General features: G+C 42.5%; 1 protein-coding gene across 1 annotated transcript in view; it reads right to left on the bottom strand.

Moving 5' to 3' along the window:
* Positions 1-4,598: 4,598 nt before the first annotated feature.
* Positions 4,599-16,803, bottom strand: part of UST (uronyl 2-sulfotransferase) — a 159,809-nt gene continuing 147,604 nt past the window's right edge. Inside the window, exon 8 of the mRNA XM_074168737.1 lies at positions 4,599-4,882. Coding sequence (XP_074024838.1) covers positions 4,599-4,882 — 284 coding nt within the window. The remainder of the gene's footprint in view (positions 4,883-16,803) is intronic.

Raw genomic sequence — 16,803 nt, forward strand, 5'->3', positions numbered from 1 at the left:
GGTGCTTCCTTTCCCTTCCTCTACACACACCTACTTTCAAAAGCTTACAACTGGGCTTTGAAGTTCACTTTGTGCTGCAGCTTGGCAAGCAATGCCATTTCTGGGCAAACCAAAGAAAATGCATGAGTTTTTCAGTTGTAAGACATCAGCAACTGGTTGTTGACATCATCAACTGCTGGTTGAGATTTAATTTTCGACCTTCAAAGTAAGGTCCCTTCCATCCACTTCTAACATTTTGTAGAGGTTTTTTACACACACACACCCCCACACCCCAATGGCTGTTTCTCGCGGAGCTGAGTTCCAGCACGCTTCCCACCATACCTATGGGCACCTAAGCAGAGCCCGACTTTGCAAACACTCCACTGCAAAAGTTGTCCTGGTGATTCCAACACCACTGGACGGGGACTTCCAAGGTTTGGTTTTTCATTTTTCCCATGGAGCCTGTCTATGGAGGTCTATATGTAACAACGCTCAGTTTTCTCTGGTCTTGCCTCATGCAAGCAGATCGATCAACAGTGTTTTATACGTTTGTTGAACTCTTTGCAATAAAGACTGATTCCTTAAAAATAAAACAGAAGGAATGCTGTGGTATTATATTACAGTATTATAGCTCTCAAAAATGTTGCTGTGTTGTTTTAGGCTATGGCCTAATGTCACGGGAGTTCCCTTTCTTAAAACAGAGGAAAAGATCAGAGCACCATTACCCTTAACAGAGAATTACAGACCTTTATTTTTTAAGAGAATAGAGTTTTATTCTTTGGTGGATGATGTTTTGCCATTTGATAAGGGGATCTAAGTTGGCATGCAGTGTGCTTTCCTTTGTTAGTCAAAAAATCTACCTTTACATTAAATATTTTTATTACATCAAGTATTGGAAGGAGGAAGAATTCAACAGCTGGAATCCCCAGATCTGTTCTCCAATGTTTAAAATTTGCGGGCTTGTTTGTGTCTTTATGATACTACGTACCACTCTATATTATAACTTTCAAACAATTCATCAAAAGTCCAATGATAAAGACTCACAAAGAAATTGAAATGCTTCAGATACACCATGAGTTTCACATACCTTCAGTTCTGCTGAGCTACTTGGCTGCATATAAGTAGGGAGCAATTCAGATACTCGGACTTAGCCTTGCACCATTAGCACAATTTATGTAGAAGAGAAGTGAATTAAACAGGAACAAAAACCCGCACCATTTGTCTAAAATTCATTTTTTCCAGAATGCTGCATTTTAACAACAGTTGATTCTCTCTTTAGTGTGAAAGCACTGATGTTTCACTTACATCACATCATCACTCTGGATATTGGAGCTTTTACCCCTGGCCATCAAATACCACGTCTGGTAAAACGCAGCGTATGGGGACCAAGCTGTTTCTCTCCTGGATAAAACTTCTTTCTACTTAGCAGCCACAAAGCGGAATGAGACAATGTACTTCAGGGTACTCACTGCACATCTCAGGGGAGTAAAATAATTCTGCCTTCGCCCTCACACCTCCAGACAGCTCAGGACACAGAATAACGCAGGAACAACCTGCCCCGATCTCGCTGCTAAAGTATGACTTTCAGCTGACAAACTCTGCCGTGCCCAGTCCTGCTCTGCTCGGTGCAACCCCAACGCCTCACCCCCCGCCGCCGTACCCGGGCAAGAAAACCAGCGTAAGCAACTGGACTACGGCGCTAGGAAGAAATGTACAAGTTTTATTTTTAAACATCACTGGACTGAAAAATAAAAGAGTCATATGGCTTATTTATATTTCAGGAGATGGTAGTGAATAAGTTAAAGAATATTTCATCCCAAAACGTACGTTGCTTTCATTTATAGCTACGCTAATGCACACATATGTTTTCTTATTGTCATAAATGTCAAGCACCCACCTTTTTCCCCCCACAAAGATTTACAAGTACATGCATGGCACTTCCTACAAAGCTCTCGTGGGCTAAAGGCTTACAAACAATGATTATTATTTTTTTTTTTTGGAATAAGAAATATTCATCAGACCAAAATAAAATCATTTAAATCAACTTCTTCCTGAGCAACTTAGAATTTGGAATGTGCTGAAAAGTTTCAATAAATAAGTCAAAGATTAACCAGCTTAAAACGTACCTTTTAACAATTAAGTAAAATATATTTCATGACAGACAAATAGGCCGTACGGCCAGGAATCTTAGATGCTATGTGCCAGATAAATTTATGAAGTACCATTCAAGGAGGAGAGGCCAGGTTGATTGTTACGAAAAATACAACATTATTAAAACCTAGCGAGTAAATCATTAAACAGGTTTTGTATTTAGGTTATAAGTAGTGATGGCTGAAGATACCATTAAATAAACAGATAAAAATAGACTTTACGGTAAGCGGCAGTGAACTTGCAGGAAGGGTGAATGTGTTAAGTGACTGATTATTCTGTTACAATATTGGCAAAAAGGATTCAAACAGAATTTCAGAAAGGTGAGAACATTAGTTTTCTTTCCAAAATACAACAACTCCACAGTGTGTAAACTAATCATTACTCTTTCAATGTAATTTCATAGAAACCACTTAAAATATACAATGCAGCAGATTCATATTTTAGCTAATATGTTAGTTGTTATCTGTGCCATTTTCAGCTTTCTTTAATGTGCTCCCCCACGGTAGTGCATTGCTACCACCAACCTGGGATGTTAATAATGAGAAGAGAATCTTCTACGTAATATTTTCTGTAAGTTAGCATCTTGTCTTAACACGATTACACTTCTTTATTTCCGTTCTCTGCGTGTAGGTACAGTGAAGACTGACTGGTGATGAAGATATAACGTTTGTTGGCTCTCAGCAGGCTCATGGAAGAGGAAACCCTTGGAAAGCACATTCGAGCTGAGCCCGAGTTTCTATGCCTCATCCATCACAAAATAACTTTTGCTTGTTACTGCAAACCGAAGCATGATCTTGCGGATGGCAGACACGCTGCTGAGGCAGCCGCAGAACAGGAAGCAAAACTTTCCAGGTAGATGTTTGAGAAAGCACGTGAGTGAGACAGAGGTGCATTGCCCCTGAAGTGTTACTGGGACTCATCCTGGCAAGGAGCTGCAACTCCTTGGCCCTGATGCTTTCCTGTGATCTGGGACAGGGATTTGTTGTTATTATCCTCTACTAGTCCAGCTTCTGGCGACAACGGTGCACAAGAGGCTGAGGCCTCATCATGATCCCCAAATCCCCCCTATTCTGCTACGGAGCAGATGGCCAAATAGTTCTGTCCACTGCTGCCTGCAGGTCTGTCACTCCTGCACCACCAGTCCCGGCAGGAATAGCACGTCACAGGGTATCCCGAGGGACACCTACCTTAAAGACAGCAGCATGTCACATATTGGAGCCATTTCCCTTTCCCCTCCCAGCCTCCACCTGTACTCTTTCTAGTGTTTGCTGATAATACATGTAGTGATTAACAAGGGCAACTTTCACAGTGACTCTCTTAACAGCGTATCGCTGAATCGGCTTTGGTTTCCCAGAGCAAACCTTCTTTTGTTTGTTTTATTATTCTGAAATATTTCAACTAGAAGTTGTGTATGGCCATATTGTTAATTTTACTTCTAGCCATGCTAAAAGCAGGCATCTGGTTTTGTGCTGGTGGGGCAGCTGCATTCACCTTCAGATGTGAGCAACTAAATTCTGCGATCATAGAAACACCATTCATGCTTAATAGGAGTTCCAGATCATCTAAGTTTTTTAATGAGTGACTTTTTCTGTATCTCGTTGGATTTGGGACCCATATGAATAATAAAACCTTACAAATACCCTTCCTGAACATAAAAACCGTATGTTGCACCTTTTTCTACAGAGTCTAATAGAAATGTATTCAACTGCAGAAACAAAACTCCACCGTTTAGGTAACCCTGCCTTGCACTTTTCATCTGTTGCCATTCACTGACTTGGTAACTTTTTTCCACTCTACAAAGTAGAAGGGTTTACCAAAACCATCTGGTTCCTGTAACTTGCCTTATGACCACTAATATTAATTTGCCAGAATAGCAGCCTTGCTCCTCCCGCACAGGGTAATTCAGAAACCATTATATACCCCCTTTCTGTGCCCGTTATCCTTGGATGTGCACAGACATGGCAATGGCTCTGGCCGTACCACCAGGACACCAGTGTGCTCTGGGCAGAAAGAGGCACTCTTCCCAAACGGCTCACTGCCCGTAGTTCACATTGCCGGTAGTTAATGCCGCAGTGTTATGCAATGAAGACTCGTTTCTGGAGAAAGAGAGAGACAAGAGTCTGTAAAATTTACTTTTCAAGACCACCTAATCTATTCTTTTATGTTTTGCAGGTTCCCAGAGGACTACTGTGTACTCCAAAAGTTATTTTGTGATAGACAGTATATACTTCTCTCTTGAACTATGTTACAGCAAGGATGCTACAGAGCCAACACTGTATAACGAATCAAACCTGCAAAACCAGGTATCTCCCGATGGTCCCAGCATGTGGGAATGGTCTCTTCTGTTCCGTTTCAAATGCTGCTGCGCATTAACTCAGTTCCTTAAGGAATTACTTTTAACAATAATTAAAAAAATCTTAAGAGAGCTGGAAGGGTCACCAGAAGAGAAAGGATAGCTCTTCCATCCATCACCTTTTATAGATATCCTCTAGCCACTTTTCGTCATCTTCTTCCTCATCGTCTATCGGTTCCTCTGTTTCCAGGGGAGAAGGAATGAAGAACTCAGGTCTGGGACGTGGTTTCCTGATATGAGACTTCAGTCCAAACTTGCGCTTTAGCAGGTGGAACTGTTCTTTGACATAGTAATAAAACTCATATTCATATCTCATGCGTTGGTAGAGGATCTGTATTGCTTCTGGAGAGGGGACGGTCTTTTTCACTGTCACAGTCAGATTGCCAAGTTTCCTATGTTCTGTAAAAAAAAACCAAACGAGCAATGTGGTGGGTGCTGATTAATGAGACCAGACCTAAACATTTTTTTTTTTTTTTAAATTAAGGCATGGCCCTACTGCATTACTGATACAAATAAGCTCAATCTGTCTCCTTAATAATGGATTTACTTTTAACAAGATATGAAAAAATATAGATGTTTGAAGTTAGACTTGCATGTTTAAATATGGTTGGTTCATGCATGGCATTTGGCATTGCGTGTAGTCACCGAGGATCTTGACTGGCAATAGTGATCTGAAAATGCAAATCACACCAATTACGAGCATAAACTACAAGTAGAGAAACCCATAACCTTGCCTAGCTGTGGAAATTTTGCCTGATGCATGTGGAATATATATTCAGCACACAGCTGAGCTGAACTAATCAATTATTTCCTATGTGGCATACTACGTTGTGTCTCAGATGTGCTTTATCAAATCTAAACAGATATTCAAACCTAAACAGGTATTTATCAACCTGAATCTGTCTCAGGCTAGCACTGAAGTGTTGTTGGCATCACCACATGACACCTCAAGACTGAATGTGCCTCTTGACTTTCTCATCCTGTTATATCTGTTAATTAAACTAGACTCATCTTCCTGTTGTGTCCTGGGACTGGAAGATTTCAGTAAGTTTTTCTTCACCTGACAACTTTTGCTTTGGTAAACTGAAATAAAACACCTTTATTGTTGATAAAGAATTAGAATTACTAATAAAAATATTGAATTGCCTCTTTGCCTCCTCTCTCAATAGATTATTCTACCATTGGAGATTAGTGTACTTGAACAAGGTGTAAAGAAAACTCCCAAGGCAATCATTTTGCTGTTTTCTACCAGATAGCAACAGGCTGCCAGAGTATCCTAAGTATTTTCTTCTTCTCCAAGACAGCAACATAATGGAAAGTCAACTGTGAAGAAGAGAACAGAAAAAGAGAACAGCACTGACCTATAGCATCACCATATCTCCCATAACTACTGCAACTTGCTTTAGGAAAAGTGGAGATTAACGTTACATTGATGAAGTACTAGCTGCTACAATTAGGTTTTCTGAAAGCTCAGTGTTCCAATCCAGTAAGCCTCAGGTGTTACTCTGAGAGAACGTGATGCCCACGGAAATGACAGTAATAGCCTCAGAATACTCCTGGGTCAAGACATGGCAAGACGAATGGGCTTGCACGGAAGCAAGGAGATGGCAGTTAGACATCAGTAAAAAGCCCTTTCCATGACAAGGACAGTTAGGCGGCGCAGTAGAGCGTACAAGTTACAAAGGCTGTACCTCTGGAAGATTGTAAGAGGAGATCAGTTGATTCTCTCCTGAGGGAAGCCACTTGACCAGGGGACATCTTAAGGCCTTTTTCCATGACTCTAAAACCCATAGATTAATTTTAATCTTGCCAGTCCTTACTCCAGTTTCTCGCTTTTTGCTACAACAGCAATGTCTGCATGAGAACTTTTTTATTTTTTATTTTTTTTGTTCCAGGATAATGTCTTGGCTTCTGCTGCTCATTCTTTCCTTTATATTCTCTATTTGTGCTGCCTCAAATGCCAAACAGAAATCCCCATATTCTACATGCCTATAGAGATAAACTGTTGCAGTGAGGAAGAGCTGGATTTTGATACGGAAATCTAATTCTTATTGTAACAGCAGTTCTGCAAGTTGGAGGAGTTCAAAAGGGTCGGGCTGTGAAGCACGGCGAAGAAAAAACAAGGAGGAAGCAGACAACAAAGAACATTTGACGTTTCCAACCAGGTCCCAGTGGCAGTGACCACCCTCACTTCCAGAGGGAGTCCCTGGATCAAAATGGGATTTTATCATGGACAGAGTTTTGCTCATGTGAGCAGTCCAAACTGAAGTCCTCTGAAGCACCTGCCAGCAAAGCTAAACGCACGCTTAGCAGCTCTACGGAGAAACACGTTTTCACAATTGACAACACATAAGGGGATGGATCAATGGTTCCTGGTAGGAAAAGAGAGTTGTTCTTGGGATTCCACGAGCAGTACGTTCAGCCAAGAGAAATAATCCAGAATAACTTTTTAGGGAAGAGAGGATTTTTAAGCAAAGGCAAACCCATTTATTTCAAGGGGTAATAAAAGATGAGTAGGTCCAGGTAGCAAACTCAACAGCAATCATCTTTAGACAAAATATTGGTATTATGCAAGATTTTAAATCTTGAAAAGTACAACAGAAGGGTACCTATGTGAACATGAACTGCTTTCTTTAAACATTTAAAATGTTCATATAGCTTAGGGTATCCACACCTATAAACTAATGGATGCCCATTTTCCTATTTCAGAGTAAAGGAATTAAAGAAAAACAACTAAGAACTGCTCATTTTAATACTACTACATGAGACAGCAAGTGCTGCTGGGTTAGACATCCTCATATTCATTTGACTTCATTGCATCACACACATCTGGTGCAAACGAAAAAAATTGTATCTGAAAGAGGAATTCTCCCTCCAGTTTTGCTTACCAATTACAACAGAGTAATTTGAAATGTAAGAAGAATACGATACAAAGAGAGAATAGGTTGACTAGCTTACCCAACATAAGGCTGTTCTAAATCACAAAACAATATTTAAAGCATTCATTCTATTTTACGTTTGTACTTTTAATTGCTTCTCTAAAGGAAGAATGGTTTTCATTAGTTGGTAACAATTAAAATATCCTGCTCTGTAATTAAATGGAGCTTTTACACCAAACTTTGTAGTTCTTTACACTGAAATCTGTCTCTACTCGTATATCTAAGAAATTAAACAACTAAGTACAAAGAGTTCTTTGTTCTTTAATTACAGTGATATATGCTCTATACTTACCGATTGTTCACAGTTTATCAATTCGTATAGTTTTATTTAGATAGGAGTAAAATTATTAAAAATGTACAAAAACTGATTTAAAAATAAAGAAGCAATATTTAATGTGTTGTCTAGATATGAAAATGTGTAGAGAAAAGATAATGAAATGCTTGCATTTAAAATAGACATTAGCATAGAAAGCATTACCTGTAGTTAGTGAATGGTGTGAAATATTTTTGGTGAAAATATTTGGGTTCCCCAAGAGCTTATTCTCTTCTACACCACCTTTACCCATAGACCAGATTAGACTAACAAATATCTCATCTCTTTAAATTCTCAGTCAGTTGTTCAAGTTGCCACTGACGGGTATTAGATGAATACACTCCGGGCAGAACACTGTGCTCAGCCTGTCCTTCCCAGGGTGGGAAGGCAACTGCTGCCTTATGATTACTGAGCACTTCAAGACATTCCTCTTTCTGGTGCTCAGTTGGTAGCTCCCACCAGCTTTGCAGTCTGGTTTTCTTTACAAACTCAGCAGCAAATATACACTACTAAATATTGCATTTATTAAGCCTAAGCCTTTATACTGCTTGCCAACTTCATTTTTATTTTACGTAGGTTATTTCTGTTACAGAAACCTCCATTTACTTCGCTGGAAAAAGCTCTTTACTTATACGGTCCCTCCAGGACTCTAAGGGAGAAAAGCCACTTCTTACAGCTCCAGCTCCCTTTGGTGGCTGCTCCTGCCCGCAGAGAGGGGCACTTGTTCTCGGCCCAGGAGCGCTGCCAACGATGACAAGGTGAAAAGCACTGGGCTGTTTTCTTGGGGGGGTGGTCAGCGTGGGGCAGGACCAGCCAAAGGGGAATTTACCGGTGGCGTGCCAGGCAGGGAGCACCCGCTCTGCCAAAGCGGCTAGGTGCTGCGTGCCACCCTCGCAGCAAAATAAAAACACCCCCCTCCCCTGAATTTGCAGCAGTCACCGCATAGAGCATTCCTGGATGTGCACAATTCTTCTTTGCTCTATGCCCACAGCTACGTCTATAGATGTATACATACGTACTGACAGACACACTCACGCTCTGGAAGGCTACAGGAGCAAAGTAGTTTTTCTGGCTTCTGCCGGTTCCCCTCGCAGTATAATCATCAGTAACTGCAGTGCACAAATAGCTGTGAGGTGCTGGTTGTCAGATGGTGAAAGTTGGGGCTGTGCCTGGCTCCAGGCTCAGCCTTTTGATAAAACAAGTGAACTTCGCTTTTTTTTTTTTTTTCACTTGAATTTTATTTAGACTGGTTTCTAATCTTAAATACCCTTAAAAGGCTCTTTAATACAAACATGAATGAAATCACAGAACTGCCCCTTGAAGTCACCTTAACCACCTCTCCTCATCATAGAAGCAAAATGGAAAAATTAGGTAGGTCTGGCTTAAAGCCAAAATAACAATCTGCATATGCTACATAAACCCAGCTGTCCCACCAAAGGACCCCCATTTTATGACCTTTGAGACAGCTAACCATATGGAGGGCAACAAACTACACCATTTACTTTTTAGGGTTATTTTTTTTTAAACTGTGTTTGCTTTGGCATTCATTTAAATTACTAAAAAGAATGTACTATACAGTAACCCAACCTCCCAGTGCAGCCTGCCCATGTCTGGAACCAAGACTAAATTGGTATGTAGATATGCATGAAGAAAATTAAACTCTTTTGGGTTACAGGTGATGAATATTTACTATTACTTTCCCCACTCTCACTTTTTTTGTCCTTTTTTTTTTAAACTGAGAAATCAGTGTTACTCACTGCAGCAACCCAAACCATACGGAAAAGTGTTTTTTCTGCTTTGCGGCTCAAAACCCCTTGGATTGCCATATTTAGACAAAATGATCCTAAAGGCATTCTCCACCTCAAAAGAGAATTTGGGAGTGACGCTCTCTCCAGCCCCCCGCCGTTTGTGGGGAGTGTGAGGCGGAGGTTTGCTCCCCAGAGCTGCTCCTGGATAAAGCCGCAGGGAGCCCGGTGTCCTTGGGCATCCGGCGGGGAGAGGTGAGCCAGGCTGGAGCCGGTGTGGGAGGGCTGCACGCCACTGGCTCGGGCTGGAAAAACCCCACGCCGAGCTGCGCTGCTCTAAGGCTGTGTGAACACGATGGCTGTCACAGATAGAGTAAACTCATTTCCTGGAACTACACGGGGAGGCCCCGCGTTTCGACGGTAGGCAGCTGAGCTGCAGCACATACCTACTTCTCCATAGTTTTAAATGGAAATGGATGTGTGTCACTGTGGTTAGATGTGACGTATGCATCGGCGAGGGCCTCTGCTTGATATGCCACTCAAACCATCGCCGCGGTGCTAAAACAGGGCTCTGATGGCTATGCTAGAAATGATCTCCCCCCAGAATACCTAACTGCAGCTCAGTGGAAAATTTTCTGGCACAACTAATCTGCTTTTCAAACTCGAAATTTTTAGCTGGGCTCTTGCCGGATGTCTGGGAAAGGATGGTTTTGGGAGAACAGATGAGACGCCGATGTGCTTGGCTCGTGGATCATCTTTCTGATGACCACGGGGCTGCTACTGCTCAGGAGCACACCGGGCGCAGGGCAGGTCCCAGGTCTGGGACAGGGAGGTGGTGCACCACGGCCATAGCGCGTGACTGAGCGCCTCGTGTAGGCTCATGTTTGCTAAAGGAAAGCAGGGACGGTGGAGAAAACCTAACAGAGTCACTGACCCGGAAGAAGTGCATTAAAACCCAAAGTTGACGAACAAGTAAGTCTATTTGTCCCATAGCATCTACTAGCTTTGTCTGTCTGAAATACGATAAATCCCAATTATTAATCTCCTTACTGCTAGTTTACACTCAGTTATCCACATCAACAAAATACGGTGTAAGCTTTAACAACATGTAGATAAAGATGAGACACTCATGTGCATACTGAGGACAGTGACACGAGGCTCACTAGTAATTCTTGCTTTGTTTTAGCATTTCTGTCCTGAATTATGGTGCTGCTTTGATGACACGGAACAACTCCTAACTCCAGGGGATTAGAACTCCAGCCCACTGGCACACAGCAATGTCTCATCTCCTAAAGGTCAGATACCGGTCTCTCTGAAAGAACAGCTTTCAAGGGGTCATGAAAACACCCAGAACTCCAGAGGCCTCCAATCTCAGATAGCAAATTGGATGTCCTATTTATCAAACAGGGATCTTGGGAGCAAATACACCTGACTGTAATTAGCACGGATGCTGCAAAACGATGGCTGCCAATGACAGAGACTGAAATGGGTGAGACAGCTACAGCAATGCTTTCTTCTTTCTTACCACTACAATGAATACGGAAACCAGAGGGAAGAACAATGTCACTGTTAACTTAATATAATGTCATTATTAACATTAATATGGACAAAATGCGGGGAGCTCAGAGAATGATTACCTGGCAGAGAAAAATGGAAGGATGCCAAAACAGAGATTAGCCAGGAAGAGCTCACAGAGATAATCTGAAAGACACATAATCAAACAACTACTAATGCTCAAGGATGTAAACACCAGGGAAGCATGGCACAAAATTAGAACAAGGAAGAAACACGAAAAAAAAGAGAAAAAAAACCAACCAATAACGTTAGTGATAAATGTAAGAAGTACCTTGGGCCAATAAGGCTGAAAATAAGAAAAGAAACATCTTCCTGCAGTATGCAAGTAACACATATTAGGAATATATTGCAGAGGTCAACACTGCACTGATCTGGCTGTCAACTGGAAAATGTAACAGTGATATGCATCCAACAGTGCTCTGAAATACTACTTAAGCTATTAGAGGCATTATATCCCTATTATGAAATGCTTGCCTTACAACACACTCAGCAATGCAAATATATAACTTTCTCCATACTTTGTAAACAGCTACCACTCTCTGAGGTCTCTTCTCCAGCCACAAAGTATTTATCATGAAATCTCCAACTCTGCTCTTGGAAACTTCATGGTGTTATGCCTTTGCTCCTACCAGTTCAGAGCTGGGGATCCAACAAGGTGGATTTCCAGCTGCAGGGGACATCTCAGCCAACCCTCCTGTACCACACACTGCCTCTGCTGCTGCCCCAGCCTGGAAATGTGCTGTATCTCACACATGACCAGATAACAAATCTCAACAGGATCTTCTAAGAGATGCCTTTATTTGGTGCGCTTTAATGTTTTATTCCCAGTTAAGGTAAGTTAACACAGAAGGAAAAAAAAGCTGAAAATCAACCCACATTGGTAGAGCGAAAAGGCAGATTCTTATGAGAATGTGGTCAGGTACTTTTATTGCTGTTAAGCAACTTCTAAGTTGAACTAGACAGAGTTGGAGGTGCCAAAACCAAAGTCATCTGCAGAGGAAATGCCAGGATTCTCTAGTTCAAGTTGCCGAAAGAATTGCTATGGTTGCAGTTCATATGCAATTTCTAATACATCTTTTATAGCTGTATAAGTATTACTGAACGGATCCAAAGTCAAACCTGGATCTGAAAAAACCACAATTTAAAAATAGGTTCTTACAGATCGCTTGTGAACATTGCTGCATAGTAGGTTACGCAGATACTAACATTGTGACTTTTTTTTTGCAGAGAGAAGAGAAAGTTGCAGTGATTGAGATGAATTTCAGCAGCACTCACAAGCAGGAAAAGCTTCACCACAGGTATGTTATGCAGAAAATCCGCAGAGATACAGCCTGGGACTTGACTTGACAACCTAGAGCAGGCATCTTGCCTTTGTGCTTCGAGTCACAGTAGGCTGCTATCTGTGATTTTTGTCCACAAAAAGGAAGCGATGGAAAAGACGTGCTGTGCAAGCTTAAGATGTCTAAGAGGGATGGAAGGAGGTGGAGGTGTCTTTATTTCCATATATAGTATTGACGAGTGCAACACTGGCATACAGCATCCAGTTGGTAACTACATCCTAAATCAGATAGGGTATGAAAACAGCCTCAGAATGAATACTGGGGTTGGAAGGGACACTTTAGAGGAAGATGATAAATTCATTCTGGTCAGCTTACCAAAAAAATAAGATTGAGAGGTGACTTGTTTACAGCGTCTGCATATTTTCACGGTAAGAAAACTATGGATACTGAAAGGTTGGAAGCAGAAGCCGGAGAAATGCGGATTGGAAGTAAGGCACAACTTTTCAAAGCGGTGAAGGTGATTAATAACAAGAACAAAACAAAAAGAGTGTATTTGCTATCACGTGATATTTTTACAACACCGGATAACTTAACCGACTCCAGTTACTGATCTCTGTGCAGAAGGAAGAGAAACTGCATGGCCTGTAGCACACATGAAACCAAGCTGAACGACATGTGTCAGCTTCCGAGTCCAGAGCACCACTTCTGGAAGCCTTTTTGTCAGTGCCTTTGAGATACCTCAATGCGAATGTCATTTTTGAACACCTAATTTGATACCTTTTCCAGTCCTTGGCTGTTCAAACCTAGCAGTTACCAACCTGCAGCATCAGGTCTTGCAGGAATGTGAAGTAACACTACATTTTTTTTAAAAAGTTGAGAATATGGCCTTAAAAATTATTAATTCTAAGTGCTGCCTGTCTTCCTAGAGCATACATATGACTGCTTATTGCTTTATAAAAGAATAACTACTGAAATGAGAAACGAAAGCAAAAGTACTAACTAGGACTAAAGTAATGGTCAATAATAAAATTTATGCACTGCCAAAGTAAACCCACTACTGATAAGGTACACAGGACTGGAAGATGCACATTACTGTATGAAAGCTGCTATTAAAATGGAGGAAAAAAGAAAAAGATATCAGTTCTCTTCTCCCTTGTGAGAAAGTTACCAGTCCTAAGAAGATTTTCTCCCAACTATGTCTGCACACACACAACTGAAAGCCCTGAAACCGCTTTATTTCTTATTATTGCAAGTTACAGGCGGTCAAGAGAAAATTCTCTCTTTTGCCCTTAGGTTCTTTTGTGTATAATGAGCGACTGAAGGCGGCCAGGGGCTGAGGCACTGGTGAAGAAGGAAGAATGCTACCAGAGCAGAAACAACACACTGTTCCTTTCAAGTTCACCCCCTCCTGGCCCTCAGCCCGACTGCCTTGGCCAGTCGCCAGGGTATCGGGACAAAGGCTTCCTCCTCTGGCCAAAACCGAGGAAAAGGGTCCGTTGTTTAACACAGGCAGACTTGTTTCAGCAAGAGAAAAAAAAACTAAAAAGAAGGGGAATTATATTAACTGGAAGTCCTGGGAGAGGAGAGTAATCTCCTAGTGTGGCTAATGCAATTCTCACCCCATGCTTTTCCTGCAGAGGGAACGTCTTGATCCTCTACCGTTCAGGCTAGAAGGCAAAGTATAATGTCTCAACAGGGCTAAAGCCCTAAGGCTGCCAGGGTTTTTGCATCCCCTGAGGTTACGATGAACCAGAAACAAGAATGCATCTTCCCTCCTTCCAGGAAGCCCCAGGTGATGCATTGCTTCCCCCTCCATATCTGCACTAAGAAGCTCACGTGAAGGGCGAGTGTCCTCACTCACAAGAAGACCTTGCAGACCTTGAAGGCAGATAAACAAGCCAAACATTTAGATGTTTCAGGACTTCACAGTGACCGATGGTCCTCTGGATTTCACAAACTCACTAAACCCAAGTCAGGGTGAATTCACACCAGGGCTTTTAGCCGTGTCTGTAACCGAGTCTGCAGCCCTGATCTGTGACAGGGAGCTTGGGGACACTTGGGGTTTGCTGCAAGTTGAGAGGCGATGGCTCTCCCTGAATCCTCCGAGGCAGATGCTGTTGCAGAGGTTACACAGAGACGCACACAGTGGCTCTTCGTGCCAACCTCAGCGCTTCTTTAGCAGCACAGCCGAGGGATGAGAACTTGGAAAAGGCAGAAGAAAATCCCTGGGTCTGGCGTGACCCACTTGATTCTAAGGAGTGAAGTGCTTGGGTGGGATGAGCTACCTCAGAGGCTGTGTCACAGGATGCAGTGTCTCAGTGAGCTGTGGCAGGAGACTTCCCCTAGCAATTATTTATATGTCTGAGAGTTTTCAGAAGCAGGCCCCAATTCAAGGAGAAGTGTGATTTTAATCTGCTTGGGTTAATATAAATGAATACAGGACATTTTTAGTTGCTGTTCAGACATCACAGACATTAACACGTGCATGTACTCACTCTGTAGTCCAGGCAATAGATTTTCCTCCTGACAGAGGGGGGAAATGGCATTTCTGGCATGTACTTATGAGACCGAAATCTTTGCAGACGAAGGCCTCCCTACACACCCCGTGCATCTGCACCCGGCAGTAGCAAAGGCAGCCCCCCTGTAGTACCTCTCATCTGTCTTCAGTGACTTAATGTGATCAGCTCCAGCACACCTTGACCGTTCCTGCTCGTGCGTCAGTGCCAAGAGCAATCCAGTGAGGAAGCAGTATTTGGTCAACAATCCTTTTTAATCCAACTCACATTTAGCATTACTGTGCTGACAGGGAAGAGACACATCATTCTGCCATCTATCACCTTGTTTACAGGACGTATATTCTCAGTAGCCTTACCTCTATTGCAGGTTAAAGGAGTTAGCTGAGTACTGTGAAAACACCCATGAATCAAAACAGGAGATTTACAGGGTATGAAAAGCCACTGCTCCTGCACTTAGTCCTGCAAATTGTCTTATGTCTGCAGTCTTTCAATCAGCAGTTTCATTCCAGTCTTAGAGAGACTGGCTATTATCAAAGTTTCCAGGATGACTGCACTGTTTTGATTTAATGACAATACTAGCCCTGACTTAATGACTACTGTGCTTCAAGGTTACACCACACAAAACTTTCCCTTGTGCTTAAGAAAACAGGAGATAAAATGACCTGCTGTCTTTTTCCATTTCGGTATTTATGGGCACATGTAAACATTAACACCTCTGAATGAGGATAAAATGGGACAGAAACAGGAAGGATGTGACAGCAATTAGGAAGAACTCTTCAAGAAAAAGCAATTTTGGGAGGGAGTGAGGTTACTAAAAAGAACCCTAAACCTGCAATAAACCAGGGTCTTATTGAGGAATATCGCCATTTTCTACATTGTGATCTTCAGGAGCGGCAAAATAAAGGCCTCCAACATTATTCACAAGACATGCAATGTTAAGAGTTGCATCAACATAAAGAGAGAAACCCTGTTGTGGTGGGTTGACCCCAGCCAGCCCCCAGGCACCCACACGGCCACTTGTTCACTCCTCCTGCCCCCACAATGGGATGAAAGAGAGAACAGGAAGAATGAAAGCGAGAAAACTTTTGGGTAGAGATAAAGACAGTTTAATAGGCGGGGAAAAAAAAGCAATGCAAAGGAAATCACCACCTCCCACAGACAGACCAATGCCCAGCCGGTCTCTAAGCAGTGGCCACCTTGGAAGCCAAAACCCCCGTTCTTCCTCCTCCACCCCTGCTTTTATTGCTGAGCATGGCATTGTACGTTATGGACTATCCCTTTAGGTGAGCTGTCCTTGCTGTCCCCCCTCCCAACCTCTTGCCCATCACCAGCCTACTGACCGAGGGGGCAGAGAGAGAAGCAGAGCAGGCCTTGATGCTGTGCGAGCTCTGCTCAGCAACAGCCAAAATAGCACAAATCCAAACCACAGCACTACAGAGGCTGCTATCAAGAAAGTTAGCTCGAACCCATCCAGAGCCAGCAGAGTAAAAATGGCTGCTGTCAGGCATGGGCAAACCTGACACACCTAGAAAATTTTAAATACACACAAAATACATACATAATGCATATAACAGGCACGATGCATCAGATGAAGCACCCACTTAGTCACTATACTGAGTTCAAATTCATTCAAATGAATGGTGGCCAGCAGTGGATGCTTGCAGGAGGAGTGGCAGAGGCACAGACCATGTCTTCTGCCACTGTTGGAAGTCAAAGCTTCTGGTGCTGGGGTTGTTCAGTCTGGAGAAAAGGAGGCTGAGGGGAGACCTTATCGCTCTCTACAACTACCTGACAGGATGTTGTAGCGAGGGTGGGGGGGTCAGTCTCTTCTCCCAAGTAACAGGTGATAGGGCAAGAGGAAATGGCCTCAAGTTGTGCCAGGGGAGGTTTAGATTGGATATTAGGAAAAAATTCTTCACTGAAAGGGTTGTCAAGCATTGGAACAGGCTGCC

This window comes from Numenius arquata, chromosome 2 (assembly GCF_964106895.1).
Source record: "Numenius arquata chromosome 2, bNumArq3.hap1.1, whole genome shotgun sequence".
In the NCBI taxonomy this organism is placed as follows: domain Eukaryota; kingdom Metazoa; phylum Chordata; class Aves; order Charadriiformes; family Scolopacidae; genus Numenius; species Numenius arquata.